This window comes from Vigna angularis, chromosome 2, assembly GCF_016808095.1.
Source record: "Vigna angularis cultivar LongXiaoDou No.4 chromosome 2, ASM1680809v1, whole genome shotgun sequence".
NCBI classification, from domain to species: Eukaryota; Viridiplantae; Streptophyta; class Magnoliopsida; order Fabales; family Fabaceae; genus Vigna; species Vigna angularis.
Genome location: NC_068971.1, coordinates 45,716,694 through 45,735,314, shown reverse-complemented (window position 1 = coordinate 45,735,314; position 18,621 = coordinate 45,716,694). Strand labels below are relative to the sequence as shown.

At 43.9% G+C, this 18,621-nt stretch overlaps 1 protein-coding gene across 4 annotated transcripts; it reads left to right on the top strand.

The window, feature by feature from the left end:
- Positions 1-791: 791 nt before the first annotated feature.
- LOC108329116 (replication protein A 14 kDa subunit B) lies at positions 792-18,455 on the top strand. 4 transcript variants are annotated; one of them, XM_052872828.1, is made up of 7 exons: positions 804-1,057; positions 2,609-3,425; positions 3,535-3,821; positions 3,954-4,023; positions 4,103-4,165; positions 17,730-17,987; positions 18,137-18,455. In XM_052872828.1, the coding sequence occupies exons 6-7, from the start codon at positions 17,732-17,734 to the stop codon at positions 18,199-18,201; spliced, it is 321 nt and encodes a 106-aa protein (XP_052728788.1). In that variant the 5' UTR covers positions 804-1,057; positions 2,609-3,425; positions 3,535-3,821; positions 3,954-4,023; positions 4,103-4,165; positions 17,730-17,731; the 3' UTR covers positions 18,202-18,455. The 4 variants fall into 4 exon arrangements, 3 of the variants coding, with proteins under 3 accessions (XP_052728788.1, XP_017418640.1, XP_017418639.1); XR_008246865.1 differs by lacking the exons at positions 17,730-17,987; positions 18,137-18,455 and adding an exon at positions 4,570-4,886 and having other exon boundaries at positions 792-1,057; positions 3,535-4,023; XM_017563151.2 differs by lacking the exons at positions 804-1,057; positions 2,609-3,425; positions 3,535-3,821; positions 3,954-4,023; positions 4,103-4,165 and adding an exon at positions 16,010-16,616 and having other exon boundaries at positions 18,137-18,197; positions 18,310-18,455.
- The last annotated feature ends 166 nt before the right edge of the window (positions 18,456-18,621 follow it).

The window sequence follows — 18,621 nt, the reverse complement described above, 5'->3', positions numbered from 1 at the left end:
AAGTGTAGCACTCATATGGTCTCTTTTCAATATGTTATCTTTTCTACTCCAAGCATGTCCTTTTAACGTGTGATTAGTACACTTCTTTTTAACCAAATCATGTAAGAGAAAATATTTTTATATTACTTGCAAACAAAACATATATATATATATATATATATATATATATATATAAATCATAACAATTATTACGGTTGATATATGGTATGGATATTTGGACGAGTAAAAAAAAAAGACTCTAATTGTTTTTTTTTTAATTATCTATATCACTAAAATTAGAGTAAAGAAATTTTGTATTCTAATATTAAAATGATATTTTTAATTTGATTTAACTATTTCAAATTTTTTTAATTTTGTTTTATATTTTGAAAGATGAGTTAATATCATAATTTTCATCAATTTAAAATAACGATATTACAATAATGAAGTTTAATATAAATATGAAATATAAATTGAGAACTAAATTAACAACATTGATAATATTGAAATAGAAAAGTTTATTTAATATAAGGAAATATTAAGATATTATAATATCTTTGATGTTTTGTTTAAATTTTTATATTTAATAACTGTTTTGTTGTATTTGATTGATGTCAACAAAAATTCAAAGACAAAAATATATGACTATTTACCCAAAAGGTTTTCTTTTCTTGTTTATCTTAATTTTTGTTTTGGGTTTCAAGAATGCAGTTTCACTCTAAGAAGTGAAAGTTAGTAAGCAAAAATAATCATAGATTGTAAGATACCTGTGACATAATATTTATTTTATATTGTCTAAAATTAATGTTACAGTACTTTTATTTGACTATCTGGCCTTGTGATGCAGTTAACTTCGCAGCCGAGCAATTGAAAATTTCACCCCCAAATTGAAAACCTCGAAGCCAGGGTTCGAGGATTGAGAGAAATGCGAAGAGAGTTCCATGGTTCCTCCGAAGATGCACTAGGAGGCTCGATTCAATGGACCAGAGGCTGCCTATGAAGCTGCAAAAGGGGCTGATTGAGGGGTGCGAACATTAAAGCTGGTGCGAAGTCACTCGAAGAGGAGCGCGAAGCATGGGTTGGGTTTTTCTTTCCCTCCCCTTTTTCCTTCCTTTAGTTATTCTATAAAAAAAGTTGTATAATAGTTTTTCTGTGGGGTTTGTTTTGGTTACGCTGGGTTCTTTTCAGTTTGAGGGTGATTAGTAAATAGTCTTAGTCCTGTTCTATTCTAAGTAGTGAGTAGAGGTTTGATAAAATTGTCGAGAATACTCACGGGCAGTGACAGGCCGTGAGTGGTTCTTGCAAGGATTTCTTGTACATTATGTAATTCAGCTCTTGATTCTAATAAAGTTTTGAAGTTTCTTTTGATTCCTTTGTTCAAATTCTATATTTCTGCCTTGCAATCCCTTTTCTTGCACACTCTTTAATTTTCCAATAATTAATTATTGTCATTTATGTTCTGGAATTGCAATTTTTGATTCCTATGTTCATGCTTGCTATGTTTTTGTTTTACTTGGTTGAAGTTAGATTAGGAAAATGTTTTATTTACCTTTGTTGCACGTTTTAGAGTTTAGGTTCTGTTGTCTTGGCTTAAACATTTTGCTTAGTACATTTTAATGTTTTAGAATAGGGAAAAATGCAGAACTTCTTTGGACCTTGTTTGAGAACTTGAAGGAGAACATGCAACTTTTTACATCTGAATTGGATGTTACAGGACCCCAAAGTGGGCCTGAATTGTTCAAGATGTCTTCTTGAGACATGTTAGGCTTCAAGTTGTCAATTAGGGTCAGTTTCAGTTCTGAATTTTTTCATTGCTTTATGAAAATTTGTTTGTGTTCTTGTAATTGGACTTTCTGTAGAATTTAATGTAGGTAATCTTAGTTCTTAGCAATTTGTCGGTTCTGAAAAGTCATGGTGATATCCATTAGTATAGGTATTTCTAGCTAGCTTTCATAGGTTAGATTATGTACATTTTTCATTTCCTGTTTTTGCTTTGCATGATCCAATTGTGGTTTTCATTCTTGCGTAGGAGTCTAGGTTGGTCATGACAGCATTTGAGCAAGTGAATCAGAAGTGCCACATTTGGATTTCTAAATTAGAGATCATAAGACCCCAAAGTGGGCTTAAATTTTCAAAATGTCTTTTTGAGTTGCACTTGGGATTCATTTGGGTGAATGCTTGATGGTCCAAACTTGATTTCTTTTCTTGTCTTTTTTTTTTCATTCTAACACTAATGCTATTGCCTATAAATTTCAGGAGCTAACATTTTTTTATTTATTCAATAAGATGAAAAGGTAGATTCAGAGCTAACATTTGAAAGGAACTCAGGATGACTTAGGATTTCCCTTTACTGATTCTAAGGGTGAAAAGGTAGATTCAGAGCATAGAAGAATAGACCAGTTTACTGAACTAAACTGCATTGTAAGTAAACTAAAAAATAGTTCACTGAGCTGCACTACCCTATAAGTGAATTAAAAAATAGTTCAGTTCAGTTTGTCCGAACTATTTTAAAGTTAACTGCAAATCTTTATAGTACAATGCAATTCAGTATACTTTACCCACCCCTAATTTGAATGGAGTCTGGATAATGATGTTTTAAGTCATGCGTGACATGTTTTTACTCTGGCAGGTAGAGTGGAGTCTAGATAATGATGCATCCAATGCTGCTGTTCTGGTTGCCAGTGAAGCACATGCCATAACTTTGGCAGTTGAAGGCCTGTTAGGAGTTGTCTTCACTGTTGCAACTTTAACAGACGAAGCCATAGATGGTGGAGAGATATTCTCTATAATTTCTGCTATTTTTACTTTTCCATATTGTTTTTTTCTTTTAGATATGCTACTCGATGACCTACTTCTTCTATGTCCATCCAGTTTGAGTATCGTAGATGTGATAATGATCCATCTGTGAATATGGTATGGCAAAACTACAGTTCTCTATATCTCAATGGTTTATTCACTGTGATGCATTATCCCTTATTTTATCAAGGTTTGTTTTTCTGCATAGACAAAAAAAAACGACACTGGTTGAAAGGTCTTGCACCATTCATTTAACATCTATGGACATTTTGATTAAGTAATCATGTTGATCTTGCATGCAAAATTTTAGAACAATGAGAAATGAATAAGCACGATTGGTGTTATTTTAGTATCGAGTCATATAGATAAAGCACCTAAGCTTCTTTCTGATTCATATGAAATTTTAAATTTGAACAACATGGTCAAATCTTGATAATCTGCTGGATTGTATGAGTAAATTTATCATATAAAACATAGTTTAGTACTCTACGACAGTTTTTACCATCCTGGTTAGAAATAATCTTAATTAACCATATATTGTTTGTTATGATTTCAATATATTTCTTAACATTTGACTTGAGGTTAATTTGAAGGTCACATGGGGAGGCCATTGTTTTAGAAATATTAAAGGGATACCAGCATTTACTCAAGTAAGTCAGTTTCTGCCTTGAAAACTTTTTTTTTTTACTTTATTTTATTTGCATGACTTTTGAAATCAACTTTGAACTTAAAATGATATTGGATTGAAAACTTTGACAGGCTTGTGGGGTTCTACCAGTTGTAGAACCTTTAAACTTCATCTCTTTTCAAATTTACAATCAATTTTCGTATTGAAACAGAAAGAAAGAGGTAAATGTTTTAAGTCTGTTATTAGTAGTTTTTGTTTTCTTTCATTATGGTGCTTTTCATCAATTCAAGTTTACATTACGGAGATTTTAGCTTAAATTTGAGATTTTAGCAGTGCTTTGCCGTTTCCTGCATCAAAACCATCAGAACTGTCACTTGATCAGAGGGATTATGTTGTGCTTACTCCTAACAATGTGCAGGTGGTCCTTCTAGTTCTTTGAATAGCAATTTGTACTTTCCCCATTTGTCTCTAGTTTGGTTTTTTAACTGTTCATTTTCTGAGTTTGTATATTTGATTGTCATTACCACAACTCATATTTCATCCACACTAGTCACGTGAACTAGGCCTTTTTGAACATTTCTAATTGGCCGCATAATGGTCTGACCGCATCCTGGGTCCTGGTATGTTCTATTTTTCCGCTGTTTTCTTTTATGTACATTCCTACCCATCTAAGTGAATGGTCATCACGAATACCTGCAGGTGTTGGTGGAAACTCTGACAGCTTTATATCGGGCAATTCATTCTTAACATGCCTCTACTCAGGTAATTATTTCTGTTTTGTTTTATTATTCAGTGATAAATTGCTTGCAATGTATGTATAGAAATTGTGAATTAGGTTAAGTTTGAGATACAAGTCAAAACCATTTTTGGCCCTCTTCCAAATAGGTTAATCTTTTTACGTAATAATTGGTTCTTGAGTTTTTATTTATTTTACTCAAGTGGTTATTAGGAGTTTGATTTTCACTTCCCTCTACTGGGTACCGTTATTGAATTTAAATTTTTGCAATGAGCACAAGTGAGTAGTGCTTTGTCTTTTCTTTGGTGTACAGATATTAATTATATTTTCTTCCATTCAGTTACTTACCAATATGGCTTTTGATGTTTCCTTTTGCATTTCACGTTCTTTGTTTTGGAGGGTATCATATCCTTTCTTGTTCTTGGATTAGGGATTTCTCCATGTCCACTTAAATCTCTACTTCCTTAGGAGTTTGAGTGATGACAATACTCAATAGTAAATTACTATTGAAATCTTGCTTCTATTAGAGGGCACGTTTTTTCTAAAGGATGCACCACCCACACTTTTGAAATCTTTGGTTCTATTATATGGCACATTATGTAATGTTGAAATCGTTAGATCGCACGACTTTGGTATGTAATTGATTACATATTAATTGTAATCGATTATTAGTGTATGTAATTCAAATGACATTGTAATCGTTTACAATAAAGTTGTAATAAATTACCAGTGATTGGTAATTGATTACCAAAGGGGTTTGGCTATAAAAAGTTTGTGATTTTTTGTTTATACTCATTATAATTTGGATAGAATTTATAAAGTAGAAAACAAGATACATAAGGCACAACTTTAATTTATTAATATTAGAAAATGATAAATATAAAGATTTAAGAATTATTGAAGAAATGAATATGTTCTCCTATGATGAGCTTGCGACAATAAGAAGATTTTTTTGAGAATTTGGTATATAAATTTTGAACTAGTATACACATCAATAATCTTCATTTCAGAGGGGTGAAATTGTACTTCATAAGCCTGGTAAACATTGTACAGGCTGTAAATCAAATCAATATATACAAACGATAATCAATAATCTTCATTTTAGAGGGGTGAAATTGTACTTCATAAGCCTGGTAAACATTGTACAGGCTGTAAATCGAATCAATATATACAAACGATAATCAAACGATGACATGATAGGCAAATAACTTGGAGGTGACCAAAATCACATCATCATTCATTTAGCCTAATGTTTTATTAAATCAAATGTGGGCGATACTGGTGGGGTGGTTTAGATTTCTTCAATACCAAATTTCGTTTGGGTAACTAAATATGTAAATAATGATCAAAAATTATTTTATCTTATTTTTGTTTTATTTTATTTATAGTATTGTATTTTGTTGGGTTGAGTTCGATTAGGTTCGTTAGGGTTCAGTTGGGTTGGGTGAGTTCAATTGGGTTCGATGCAGTTCGATTGGGTTGAGTTGGGTTGGATGTGATTCAGTTGGCTTGGGTTCGATTGGGTGGGTTGAGTGTGTTGGGTTTGGGTGGGTTTGGTTAGGTTCGGGTGGACTTGGTTGGGTTTGGTTGGCTTCAAGTGGATAGGGGTGGGGTAGGTTGGGTTCGTGTTGGGTTGGGTAGGTTGGATTCGGGTGGGGTGAGTTGGGTTCGGTTGGGTTCAAGTGGGGTGCAGGTGGGATTGGTTGGGTTAGGTTTTGGGTTGGGTATGGTTTCGTTCGATTTTGTGTGGCTGGGTTGTGTTGGCTTGGGTTGAGTTTGATGTAGTTGGGTTAACTTCGATTGGGTTCAATACGATTCGGTTAGGTTGAGTGGGTTAGGTTCAAGTAGGTTAGGATCGGGTAGGTAGGGTTGGGTTTGGGTGGGTTGGGTTCTGGTTAGGTGGGATGGTTCGAGTGGTTCAAGTTAAGGTGGAGTGCGGGACAGTTTGGTTGGTTTAATTGGGTTCGGATGCGGTGCAGGTAGGTTCGGGTTGGGTTGGATAGGTTCGGGTGGGGTTGGGTTAGGTTCTGGTTAGGTGGGATGGTTCGAGTGGGTTCGGTTAAGGTGGAGTGCGGGACAATTTGGTTGGTTCAATTGGGTTCAGATGCGGTGGAGGTAGGTTCGAGTTGGGTTGGGTTGGGTAGATTCGGGTGGGGTTAGGTTGGGTAGGTTCGAGTGGGGTTGAGTTCGGTGGGTTCAGGTGGGGTTGGGTTCGGTGGGTTCAGGTGGGTTGGGTTGTGTAGGTTGGGTTGGGTTGGGTAGGTTCGGGTGGGGTTGGGTTGGGTCAGGTCGGTTCGGTTTAGTTCGGTTGGGTTCAGCTTGGTTGGGTTGGGTTCAGCTCGGCTCGGCTCGGTTCAGTTCGGTTGGGATGGGTTTGGCTGGGTTCAGTTCGATTAGGTTCGATTTTGTTGGGTTCGATTCAGTTGGGTTCGGTTTGGTTGGGTTCGGTTAGGTTCGGATAGGTTAGGTTCGGTTCATTTGGGTTGGGTTCGGTTGGGTTGGGTTCGATTGGGTTGGGTCGGGTCTGGTTGGGTCGGGTTGAGTTGGGTTGGGTTGGGTTCAGTTCGGTTAGGTTCGGTTCAGTTAGGTTAGGTACGGTCAGGTTCGGTTGTGTTGGGTTGGGTTGGGTTTGGTTCGGTCGGGTTCGACTCGGTTGGGTTTGGTTGGGTTCGGCTAGGTTCGGTTCGGTTCAGTTGGGTTGGGTTCGACTCAGTTGTGTTCGGTTGGGTTCGATTCGGTTAGGTTTGGTTGGGTTCGGTTCAGTTGGGTTAGGTACGGTTAGGTTCGGTTGTGTTCGGTTGGGTTTGGCTCGGTTTGGTTCGGTTGGGTTTTGGTCGGTTGGGTTGGGTTGGGTTGGGTTGGGTTACGTTGGGTTCGATTTGGTTCGGTTCAGTTCAGTTGGGTTGAGTTCAGTTCTGTTGGGTTTGATTCAGTTGGGTTTGGTTGGGTTCGATTCAGTTGGGTTCGGTTGGGTTCGGTTCATTTGGGATCGGTTCGATTGGGTTCGGTTGGGTTGGTTCGGTTTTGTTTGGTTGGGTTCGGCTCGATTGGGTTTGGTTGGGTTCGGTTGCATTCAGTTCGGTTGGGTTCGGTTGGTTCGATTCAGTTGGGTTCGGTTTGGTTGGATTCGGTTGGGATAGGTTCGGTTCGGTTAGTTTCGGTTCATTTGGGTTCGGTTGAGTTCGGTTGGGTTTTGTTCGGTTGGGATGGGTTCAGTTCAATTTTGCTCGGTTGGGTTCAACTTGGTTAGGTTTGTTTGGTTCAATTTAGTTGGGTTCGGTTTGGTTGTGTGCGGTTCGGCTGGGTTAGGTTCGGTTTGGTTAAGTTCGGTTTGGTTCGGTTAGGTTCGGTTCATTTGAGTTGGGTTGGGTTGGGTTGGGTTGGGTTCGGTTCGGTTCGGTTGGGTTTGGCTCGGTTGGGTTCAGTTGCATTCACTTTGGTTGGGTTCGGTTGTGTTCAACTCGGTTGGGTTCTTTGGTTTGGTTTGGTTGGATTCAGTTCGGTTGGGTTAGTTTCGGTTCATTTGGGTTCGGTTGGGTTTTATTCGGTTGGGTTCGGTTCGGCTTTTTTCGGCTGGGTCGGCTCGGTTCGGTTCGGTTCGGTTTGCTTGGGTTCGGATGGGTTCAACTCGGTTGGGTTTGTTTGGTTTGATTCACTTGGGTTCGGTTCATGTGGGTTGGGTTGGGTTGGTTGCGGTTGCGTTCGGTTCGGTTCGGTTCAGTTAGGTTTGGTTGGGTTTTGTTCGGGATGGTTATGTTCGGTTCGGTTAGGTTCAGTTCATTTGGGTTGGGTTGGGTTGGGTTGGGTTAGGTTCGGTTAAGTTGGGTTCGGTTGGGTTGGGTTCAGCTCGGTTCGGTTGGGTTAGGTTCGGTTAGGTTGGGTTGGGTTCAGTTCGGTTGGGTTCGGTTCGATTGGGTTCGGTTGGCATGGGTTCAGTTTGGTTGGATTCGGTTGTGTTGGGTTGGGTTGGGTTGGGTTCGGTTAGGTTGGGTTTGGTTCGATTGGGTTGGGTTGGGTTGGGTTAGGTTGGGTTCGGTTCTGTTGGTTTCGGTTGGGTTCGATTGGGTTGGGTTCGGTTCGGTTCGGTTGGGTTCGGTTCAGTTGGGTCTGGTTCGGTTCGATTGGTTTCGGTTCGGTTCGATTGGGTTTGGTTCGGTTGGGTTCACTTTGGTTGGGGTTGGGTTGGAATCGGTTGGGTTGGATTGGGTTCGGTTGGGTTGGGTTAGGTTGGGTTTGGTTTGGTTTGGTTCGGTTGGGTTGGGTTAGGTTGGGTTCGGTTTGGTTCGGTTGGGTTGGGTTGGGTTCGGTTTGGTTCGGTTGGGTTGGGTTGGGTTGGGTTCGATTCGGTTCGGTTTAGTTGGGCTGGGTTGGGTTCGGTTAGGTTGGGTTTGGTTGGCTTGGGTTCAGTTCGGTTGGATTCGGTTGTGTTCGGTTCGGTTGGATTCGGTTGGGTTCGACTGGGTTGGGTTGGGTTAGGTTGGGTTCGGTTCGGGTTGGGTTGGGCTGGGTTCGGTTGGGTTGGGTTAGGTTGGGTTTGGTTGAGTTCGGTTGGGTTGGTTGGGTTTGGTTGAGTTCGGTTCGCTTGGGTTCGGTTTGGTTTGGTTCGGTTGGGTTCGGTTCGGTTCAGTTAGGTCTGGTTTGGTTCGGTTGGTTTCGGTTGGGTTCGTTTGGGTTCGGTTCGCTTCGGTTCAGTTCAGTTGGGTCTGGTTTGGTTCAGTTCGGTTCGATTGGGTTGGGTTGGGTTCGGTTGGGTTGGGTTGGGTTGGGTTCTGTTGGGTTTGGTTCGGTTGGGTTAGGTTGGGATGGGATGGGTTCAGTTCGGTTGGGTTCGGTTCGGTTTTGTTCGGTTGGGTTCGGTTCGGTTAGGTTGGCTTGGGTTCAGTTCGGTTGGATTCGGTTGTGTTCGGTTCGGTTGGGTTCGGTTGGGTTCGGTTCGATTAGGTTAGGTTTGGCTCGATTAGGTTGGGTTCGGTTGGGTTCGGTTCGGTTGGGTTAGGTTGGGTTCCAGTTGGTTGGGTTCGGTATGGTTTTGTTGGGTAGGGTTCGGTTCGGTTCGGTTTGGTTTGGTTTGCTTGGGTTCGGATGGGTTCAACTTTGTTGGGTTCGTTTGGTTCGATTCAGTTGGGTTCAGTTTGGTTGGGTTCGGTTCATGTGGGTTGGATTCGGTTGGGTTGGTTGCAGTTGGGTTCGGTTGCGTTCGGTTAGGTTCGGTTGGCTTGGGTTCGGTTAGGTTGGGTTGGGTTCAGTTCAGTTGGGTTCTGTTGGGTTCGGTTCGATTGGGTTCGGTTGGCTTGGGTTCAGTTCGGTTGGATTCGGTTGTGTTCGGTTGGGTTGGGTTGGATTCGGTTGGGTTAGGTTCGGTTAGGTTGGGTTTGGTTCGATTGGGTTGGGTTGGGTTCGGTTCGGTTGGGTTGGGTTGGGTTAGGTTGGGTTCGGTTCGGTTGGTTTCGGTTGGGTTGGGTTGGGTTTGGTTGGGTTGGGTTCAGTTCGGTTGGGTTGGGTTCGGTTGGGTTGGGTTGTGTGGGTTCGGTTCGGTTTGGTTCGGTTTGGTTCGGTTGGGTTCGGTTAGGTTGGGTTCGGTTGGGTTGGGTTCAGTTCGGTTGGATTCGGTTGTGTTCGGTTCGGTTGGGTTCAGTTCGGTCCGGTTGGGTTCGGTTGGGTTCGGTTGGGTTCAGTTGGGTTAAGTTAGGTTTGGTTCTGTTCGGTTGGGTTCGCTTGGGTTCAGTTCAGTTGGGTCTGGTTCGGTTCGGTTCAGTTGGTTTCGATTCGTTTGGGTTGGGTTAGGTTGGGTTGGGTTGGGTTGGGTTGGGCTGGGTTAGGTTGGGTTTGGTTCGATTGGGTTGGGTTCGGTGTGGTTGGGTTCGGTTTGGTTGGGTTAGGTTGGGTTAGGGTGGGTTCGGTTCCGTTGGTTCCGGTTGGGTTGGGTTCGGTTGGGTTGGGTTCGGTTGGGTTGGGTTCAGTTCGGTTCAGTTGGGTCTAGTTCGGTTCGGTTGGGTTGGTTTTGGTTCGGTTCGGTTGGGTTGGTTTTGGTTCGGTTCGGTTGGGTTGGGTCCTGTTGGGTTCACTTGGGTTGGGTTAGGTTGGGTTTGGTTCGGTTGGGTTGGGTTGGGTTGGGTTGGGTTGGGTTGGGTTCGGTTGGGTTGCGTTTGGTTGGGTTGGGTTGGGTTCGATTCGGTTCGGTTTGGTTCGGTTGGATTGGGTTGGGTTCGGTTTGGTTCGGTTCGGTTTGGTTGGATTCGGTTCGGTTGGGTTCGGTTCGATTCGGTTGGGTTGGGTTGGGTTCGGTTAGGTTGGGTTCGGTTGGCTTGGGTTCAGTTCGGTTGTGTTCGGTTCGGTTGGGTTCAGTTCGGTTGGGTTGGGTTGGGTTCGGTTAGGTTGGGTTCGGTTCGATTGGGTTGGGTTGGGTTAGGTTGGGTTTGGTTCGGTTAGGTTCAGTTCGGTTCAGTTAGGTCTGGTTCGATTCGGTTGGGTTCGCTTGGGTTCAATTCAGTTGTGTCTGGTTCGGTTCGGTTGGTTTCGATTCGTTTGGGTTGGGTTAGGTTGGGTTTGGTTCGTTTGGGTTAGGTTGGGTTGGGTTGGGTTCGGTTGGGTTGGGCTGGGTTAGGTTGGGGTTGGTTCGATTCGGTTGGGTTCGGTGTGGTTGGGTTCGGTTCGCTTGGATTCGGTTCGGTTCGGTTCAGTTGGGTCTGGTTCAGTTCGGGTGGGTTGGTTCGGTTCGGTTGGGTTGGTTTTGGTTCGGTTGGGTTGGGTTGGGTCCTGTTGGGTTCACTTTGGTTGGGTTCACTTTGGTTGGGTTGGGTTTGGTTCGGTTGGGTTGGGGTTCAATTCGGTTGGGTTGGGTTTGGTTCGGTTGGGTTGCGTTGGGTTCGGTTCTATTGGGTTCGGTTCGGTTTGGTTCGGTTCGGTTAGGTTTGTTTTGGTTCGATTGGGTTGGGTTCGGTTCGTTTGGGTTGGGTTGGGTTGGGTTGGGTTCGGTTGGGTTAGGTTGGGCTCGGTTCGGTTGGTTTCGGTTCGGTTGGGTTTGGTTGGGTTGGGTTGGGTTCAGTTCAGTTGGGTTCGGTTCGGTTCGGTTCGGTTTGGTTCAGTTGGGGTGGATTGGCTTCGGTTCGGTTCGGTTCGGTTCGGTTCGGTTTGGTTCGGTTTTGTTTGGTTGGATTCGGTTCGGTTGGGTTCGGTTCGATTCGGTTGGATTGGGATGGGCTGGGTTCGGTTAGGTTGGGTTCGGTTGGCTTGGGTTCAGTTCGGTTGGATTCGGTTGTTTTCGGTTCGGTTGGGTTCAGTTCGGTTCGGTTGGGTTCGGTTCGGTTAGGTTGGGTTCGGTTCGATTGGGTTGGGTTGGGTTCGGTTCGGTTGGGTTTAGTTCGTTCAGTTAGGTCTGGTTGGGTTCGGTTGGGTTCGCTTGGATTCAGTTCAGTTGGGTTCGTTTCGGTTCGGTTCGGTTGGTTTCGGTTCGGTTCGGTTTGTTTGGGTTGGGTTAGGTTGGGTTTGGTTCGTTTGGGTTAGGTTGGGTTCGGTTGGGTTCGGTTGGGTTGGGCTGGGTTAGGTTGGGTTTGGTTCGATTGGGTTGGGTTCGATTGGGTTGGGTTGGGTTAGGTTGGGTTAGGGTGGGTTCGGTTCGGTTGGTTTCGGTTCGGTTGGGTTCGGTTCGGTTGGGTTCGCTTGGGTTCGATTCAGTTGGGTCTGGTTCGGTTCGGTTGGTTTTGGTTCGGTTTGGTTGGGTTGGGTCCTGTTGGGTTCACTTCGGTTGGGTTGGGTTGGGTTAGGTTGGGTTTGGTTCGGTTGGGTTGGGTTGGGTTGGGTTCAGTTTGGTTGGGTTGGGTTGGGTTCAGTTCGGTTGGGTTGCGTTGGGTTGGGTTCGGTTTGGTTCGGTTGGGTTGGGTTCGGTTCGGTTCGGTTCGGTTTGGCTCGGTTCGGTTTGGTTCGGTTCGGTTTGGTTGGATTCTGTTCGATTGGGTTCGGTTCGATTCGGTTGGGTTGGGTTGGGCTGGGTTCGGTTAGGTTGGGTTCGGTTGGCTTGGGTTCAGTTCGGATGGATTCGGTTGTGTTCGGTTGGGTTCGGTTGGGTTCGGTTAGGTTGAGTTCGGTTCGATTGGGTTGGGTTCGGTGTGGTTGGGTTAGGTTGGGTTCGGTTCGGTTCGGTTGGGTTCGGTTCGGTTCAGTTAGGTCTGGTTCGGTTCGGTTGGTTTTGATTGGGTTCGGTTGGGTTGGGTTTGCTTGGGTTCAGTTCAGTTGGGTCTGGTTCGTTTCGGTTCGGTTTGGTTCGTTTGGGTTGGGTTAGGTTGGGTTTGGTTCGGTTGGTTTAGGTTGGGTTGGGTTGGGTTCAGTTGGGTTGGGTTGGGTTCGGTTGGGTTGGGTTCGGTTCGGTTTGGTTCGGTTCGGTTCGGTTCGGTTCGATTCGGTTGGGTTGGGTTGGGTTCGGTTAGGTTGGGTTCGGTTGGCTTGGGTTCAGTTCGGTTGGATTCGGTTGTGTTCGGTTCGGTTGGGTTCGGTTCGGTTGGGTTCGATTCGGTTAGGTTGGGTTCGGTTCTGTTGGTTGGGTTTGGTTGGGTTGGGTTTGCTTGGGTTCGGTTCGGTTCATTTGGGTCTGGTTCGGTTTGGTTCGGTTCGGTTCGATTCGGTTCGTTCCGGTCCAGTTCAGTTCGGTTCGGTTCAAAGCCAACCCAACCCAACTGATTTGAATCAAAACAATTAAAACAAACCCAACTGAACCAAACCTAACCCAAGCCATCCCAATCGAGCCCAACTCAATCTAACCCAATCCAACCAGCCCAACTCAATCTAACCCAAGTCAACCAATCGAGCCGAACAGAACCCAATCCAACTGAACCAAACCTAATCCAAGTCGTCCCAATCGAGCCCAACTCAATCTAACCCAAGCCAACCAGCCCAACTCAATTTAACCCAAGCCAACCAATCCAGCTGAACAGAACCCAACCCAACCCAACCGTGTCAGGCCGATTATAACCCAATCAAACCAAACTGAACCCAAACCAACCGAACTAAACCAAACCCAACCCAACCTGAACCCCAACGCAACCCCCAACCCAACCCCACTCGAACCTAATCCAACCTAAACCACTCGATCCCAACCCAACCCACCTAAACATAACTCACTCGAACCCAACCCACCTAAACATAACTCACCCGAACCCAACCTAAACCACTCGATCCCAACCCAGCCCAACCCACCTAAACCTAACCCACCCAGCCCAAACACGCGAAACCCAACTTAACCATATTGAACCCAACTTAACTGAACCCAACCGAACCCAACTACATCGAACTCACCCAACCCACTAACACCAAATCGAATCAAACTTAACTGACCTACACCGAACCCAACACTATCCAATCGAACCACATTGAATCACACTAAACCTAACCCAACCAAACTCAACCTAACTCAACCCAATTGCAACAAACCCAACCAAATTGAACCAAACTCAACCTAACTCAGCCACACCGAACTGAACCCAACCAAGCCCAATCGCACCCCACCCGAACCGAACCCAACCAAACCCACTTGCACCTCACCCTAACCCAATCCACCTGCAACCTACCTAAACCCAACCAAACCCACCCGAACCCAAGACACCCCTCCCAAATCAAGCCTACCCCAACCTAACCCAACCGAACCGATTTGAACCGAACATAACCTAATCGAATCCACCTGAGTCCAACCAAATTCACCCGAACCCTGCCAAACCCACTTGAACCCAATCCACTCAACCCACCCAATGAAACCTAACCCAACAGAACCACATCAAACCCAATTCAACCCAATCAAACCGCATTAAACCCAACTCCACATAATCTAACCCAACCCAACCCATTTGCATCGAACCGCATCGAACCTTATCGAACCCGACTATACTCAACCAAACCCAACCTGATTGAATCGCACCAAACCAAACCCAACCCAACCGACTTGCACCCTATCCGAACTGACCTACACTAGATCTGAACCCAATCAAACTGAACCGAACAGAGTCAAACCGTCCTGTGCTCTACTTGAATCGAACCCACCCAAACTAAGCGCACCCAACCAGAACCCAACTCAACCTATCCCACTCGATCCCAACCTAACCCACCCAACCCAACCCAGCCACACCAAATTGAACTGAACCCAACCAAACCCAACCGAACCACACTGAATCCAACACAACCCAAGTGAACTGCACCGAATCAAGCTAAACCTAACCCAAGCGAACCCAACCCAAAATACAATCTTACCTCACCGAACCCAACCAAGCTCACCCGCACTTCACTCAAACCAAACCCAGGCAAACCCATCTACACCCCACCTTAACTCAACCCAACCCAACTCACCCAACCCCACCTTAAACAATCCACCCGTAGCCCACCTGAACCCAACCCAACTCAACTGAAGCCATCCAAACCCAACCCACCCCACCCAAATCCAACGTACCCGAACCCAACCCAACCGAACCCATTTGAACCGAACATAACCTGACCAAACCCACCTGAAACCAACCAAACCCAACGCACCCAATCGAATCCAACCCAATTGAACCGCATCATACCCAACGCAACCCAACCCAACCCATTGAACCGTCTCAAACCCAAACAAACCGAACCTAACTGATATAATTGGGTTGAGTTGGGTTCGGTTCAGGTGGGGTGTGAGACAATATGGTTCGATTCGGTTTGATTGTTTTCGAATGCGGTGCATGTAGGTTCAGATGGGGTGCAAGTCGGTTGGGTTGAGTTTGGTTCGATGCAATTCGGTTGGGTTGGATTGGGTGGTGGTGGTTTCAGTTAGGTTGGGTTGGGTTCAGGTGGGGTGGGCGTGGGTTGGGTTCGGGTGGGTTTGGTCTGGTTTGGTCCGTTGCAGTTGGGTTGGGTTTGGTGCAGTTGGGGTTGGGTTGGGCTATGTTTGGTTGGGTTTGATTGGGTCGAGTCGGATTAGGTCGGGTAGAATGGGTATAGTTGGATTGGGTTCGGTTAGATTGGTTTGGGTTCGGTTGATTGGGTTGAGCTAGGTATGATGTGGTTCAGTTGGGTTGGGTTCGATTAGGAGAGTTGAGTGTGTTGGGTTCGGGTGGGTTTAATTGGGTCCGAGTGGATTCAGTTAATTTATGTTCGGTTTGAATCAGCATGGTTGGTTTGAGTTCGGGTAAGTTGGATTTGGGTGGGGTGGGTTGGGTTCGGGTGGGTTGGGTTGGGTTGAGTTTAGGTGGGTTAGGTTGGGGTGGGTGGGATGAGTTAGGTTGCTTTCAGGTGGGATGTAGGTGGGTTTGTTTGGGTGAGGTGCGAGTGAGCTTGGTTGGGTTTGGTTTGGTGTAGTTGGATTAGGTCAGATTTGGTTTGAATTGTTGCAGCTCAGTTAAGTGCAATTAGGTTGTGTTCGGTGGGTTGTATTGGGTTGGGTTCAGTTGGGTTAGGTTTAGAGTGATTCAGAGTGGTTTGGTTTGGTTGTGTTGGATTGAGTGTGGTTCAGTTAGGTTCTGTTCGATTTGGTGTGGTTGGGTAGGGTTAGGTTGCGTGGGTTAGGTTCAATTGGGTTGGGTTAGGTTGGTTGGGATCAAGTGGGTTAGGTTGAGTTGGCATTGATTGTGTTGGGTTAGGTTGGGTTGGGTTCGAGTGGGATCGGCTTAGATGAGTGCGAGAAGGCTTAGTTCGGTTCGAATCAGTTCGATTAAGATCAATTGGGTTGGGTTCAGTTCGATTCGATTGGGTTGGGTTGGGTTGGGTTGGGTTGGCTTCTGTTTGATTTGTTGGGTTGGGTTGGGTTCGGTTGGGTACGGTTAGGTTCGGTTGGGTTCAATTGGATTCGATTGGATTCAGTTCGGCCGGGTTGGGTTGGGTTGGGTTCAATTCGATGCGGTTGGGTTAAGTTGGGTTAGATTTGTTCGATTGCGTTCAATTTGGCTGGATTAGTTAAGTTGGGTTGGATTGAGTTCGGTTCGGTTAGGTTGAATTCGGTTTATTTAGGTTGAGTTTAGTTTAATTTAATTCAGTTTGATTCGGTTCAACTTGGTTTGGTTCGACTCGATTCTAGAGTTGACTCGACTCAGGCTGCGTTAGTTAGGTCTGGTCCAGATCAACCGGTTTTGTCCCGTCCAGTCCGATCCGATCGGGTTCGAACAAAATGGAGCCGAGCAGAGTATATCGAAACAGAACGAATCGGATCTGTACGGAGCGGTTCTGAACGTTGCAGAACGGTGCAGAGCAGATCGAAAAGCTTAGGTGGTCTGTTCGATTCTTGTTCGTATCTCGTGGGTTGCTCCCTATCAGTTTGCGCGGGAATTCAAAATGGATAAACATATATATGAATATATTTTCAAAATAAAAATTGTATGCATGACGTGGCAGAGAGGTTTAATAGTCAAAAGTCTCGTCCGCGACTCTTTAACTTCTCTAAGAAGCATAACGTCTGGCTTTTCTCAACTGCGATTCTCCCTTCCACCTCTTTTGGCTTTGAGCACAGCCGCCGTTCCCACCTCCGTCAACCAGGTATTATTGCTTTCCGTGCTTTTTACACCTTTTCATTCTATGCTAAATGTTCACCAAAACATCACGCTATAATCATTTTACCGAATATGTTCTGCATTTAGTTTAGATGTTTGAATGTTTTGTTCTTGGGGTATCATTTATGCGGGGTTTGTTAACTGTTTCGTTCATCCATGAAGGTTTCTCTGTCATGCCATAATTTCTGGGTAAATACTGCTTTTTACATTATTGAGCGTTTGTTTTGTTACTTGCTAATGCTCTGTTTGGGTGATAAAGAATCAGGGGGTAGTTTCAGGTTAGGGCTCTGTTTGGGTAAGGAATCGAGTCTACCTAGGCACCTATTTTGACCATTGTGACTGTTGACTGGTAGGTACCGAGCTATAGCAAAGCCTTTTAACTCATTGAAGCCCTCTGTCAGACATCGAATATGTCACTTAACTCCACCGCCATAGGCTTATTGGCAGGGAACTGAGCAGAGAATTGCTTGATAGTTTTGGTGTGACTTTTAGGTTTTATTTTATACCCGTACGATTAGTACATAGTAATCCTAATGAATTTTGTAATCTCTTGCGATTAGGTTATCTTTGAGTGAGTATTTTCCTTGATAATGCTTGCATTCAAGCTGATTATTAACCATGAGACCCTTCATAATATGATTTGGCGATGTTTGTTGTAATTATGAAACCTTTTTCCAATTAGGCACTCAATATTAGTTTTTTTCTCAGTGAACTTATCACTGCTCATATAACGCCAAATTATTGCGCTGCTGCCGGTGTTAGAAAGTTCCAGATATCTTAGGTTTATGGGGACTTGTCACTTACAGTAGTATTAGTGATCTAGTGTTGATACATAACTTTAAATTACTGGTCCACTGTCCAGAATGTACACCATTGGCATCACTAATGAACAACAATTGTAGTTAGTGAAAGGAATATTTGAACTTTTAACCAGAGTAAATTATGAGATAGGATTTATATAAATTAACGTCAGTTGTTTCAAACTGATCAAAGAAGATGACTTTTTCTTGCCATCAAGTCTTGTCTTGTTCATTTTGTGGGTGGCTTGATGCTTTCTTTTCTGTAGTTGAATCAAATTATCTTCTTATGTCTTGAACAGAAATGGACATGTCAAATCCTGCAGCCTTTGTCAATGCAGAACTACTGCACTTTTATGTTGGAAGGAGGGTAAGGGCCCTGATGCAGGTTGTGCGATCTGATGGTGGAGTCGTAATTGGAAAATCAACAGATGAGAAACAGCTAGTAGTAAAAGGATTTCCTCCTGCTCCTCTTACAACTTTTGTAGAAGTTTTTGGTATTGTTAACAGTGATAAGTCAATTGCTGCTGAGATATGGACCAATTTTGGTGATTCCATTGGTATTGTTTTCCTTCCCATTCCTCAAATAGATTTTGAGATATGAACGAAACATGTGGAATAGTTTTTATTACTTGTCACTCATTAATTTTATGCCATTCTGAAGTTTATGAAGCCGTGGATTCTGATATATTTTTTCCCCTGTTGCCAGATATGTTCAACTACAACAAACTCTGTCAGCTTGCAAATGGAGAACTTAAATACCTGTTCCTGTGAGTTATAACAAGCTTATCTGGTTATATGAAGGTCTCTATCATGTGGAACACTAGGAGACATAACCATTATTTTGGCAATAATGTTTCTCATTTTTTTTCTGATATTAAGGTGACAATGAGGTGTCATGTCATGCAAAACACGCTCCTATGAACTAGGTCAATGCCAGTGGCTTAACTTGTAACAATTTAAACATTTATTAATTTTCTTGGTAAATAGTTTGATTGATTATAATTAAAATCTTATAATCTTTCTCATTTAGTCATGTGAAATGGGGATTGTATTTGGTATTTAAAAAGGTAGTCAGTCTCTTTAATTTTTATGATTAGCCCATATTTGGTTTACTTTTTCTGTTGTCTGTGAATCTGTGGGAACTTTCTTAAGCTCCTATCCAGCATAGTGGTGCAGAGATAGCATTTTTCA

What these genes read in the sequence shown, in the direction of transcription:
- LOC108329116 (XM_017563151.2), top strand. Translation starts at nt 16,460, where the DNA reads ATGCATGACGTGGCAGAGAGGTTTAATAGTCAAAAGTCTCGTCCGCGA. An exon ending in TTCCCACCTCCGTCAACCAG is followed by an intron (nt 16,617 to 17,729) that starts GTATTATTGCTT and finishes TGTCTTGAACAG; the next exon opens with AAATGGACATGTCAAATCCT. An exon ending in CAATTTTGGTGATTCCATTG is followed by an intron (nt 17,988 to 18,136) that starts GTATTGTTTTCC and finishes CCCTGTTGCCAG; the next exon opens with ATATGTTCAACTACAACAAA.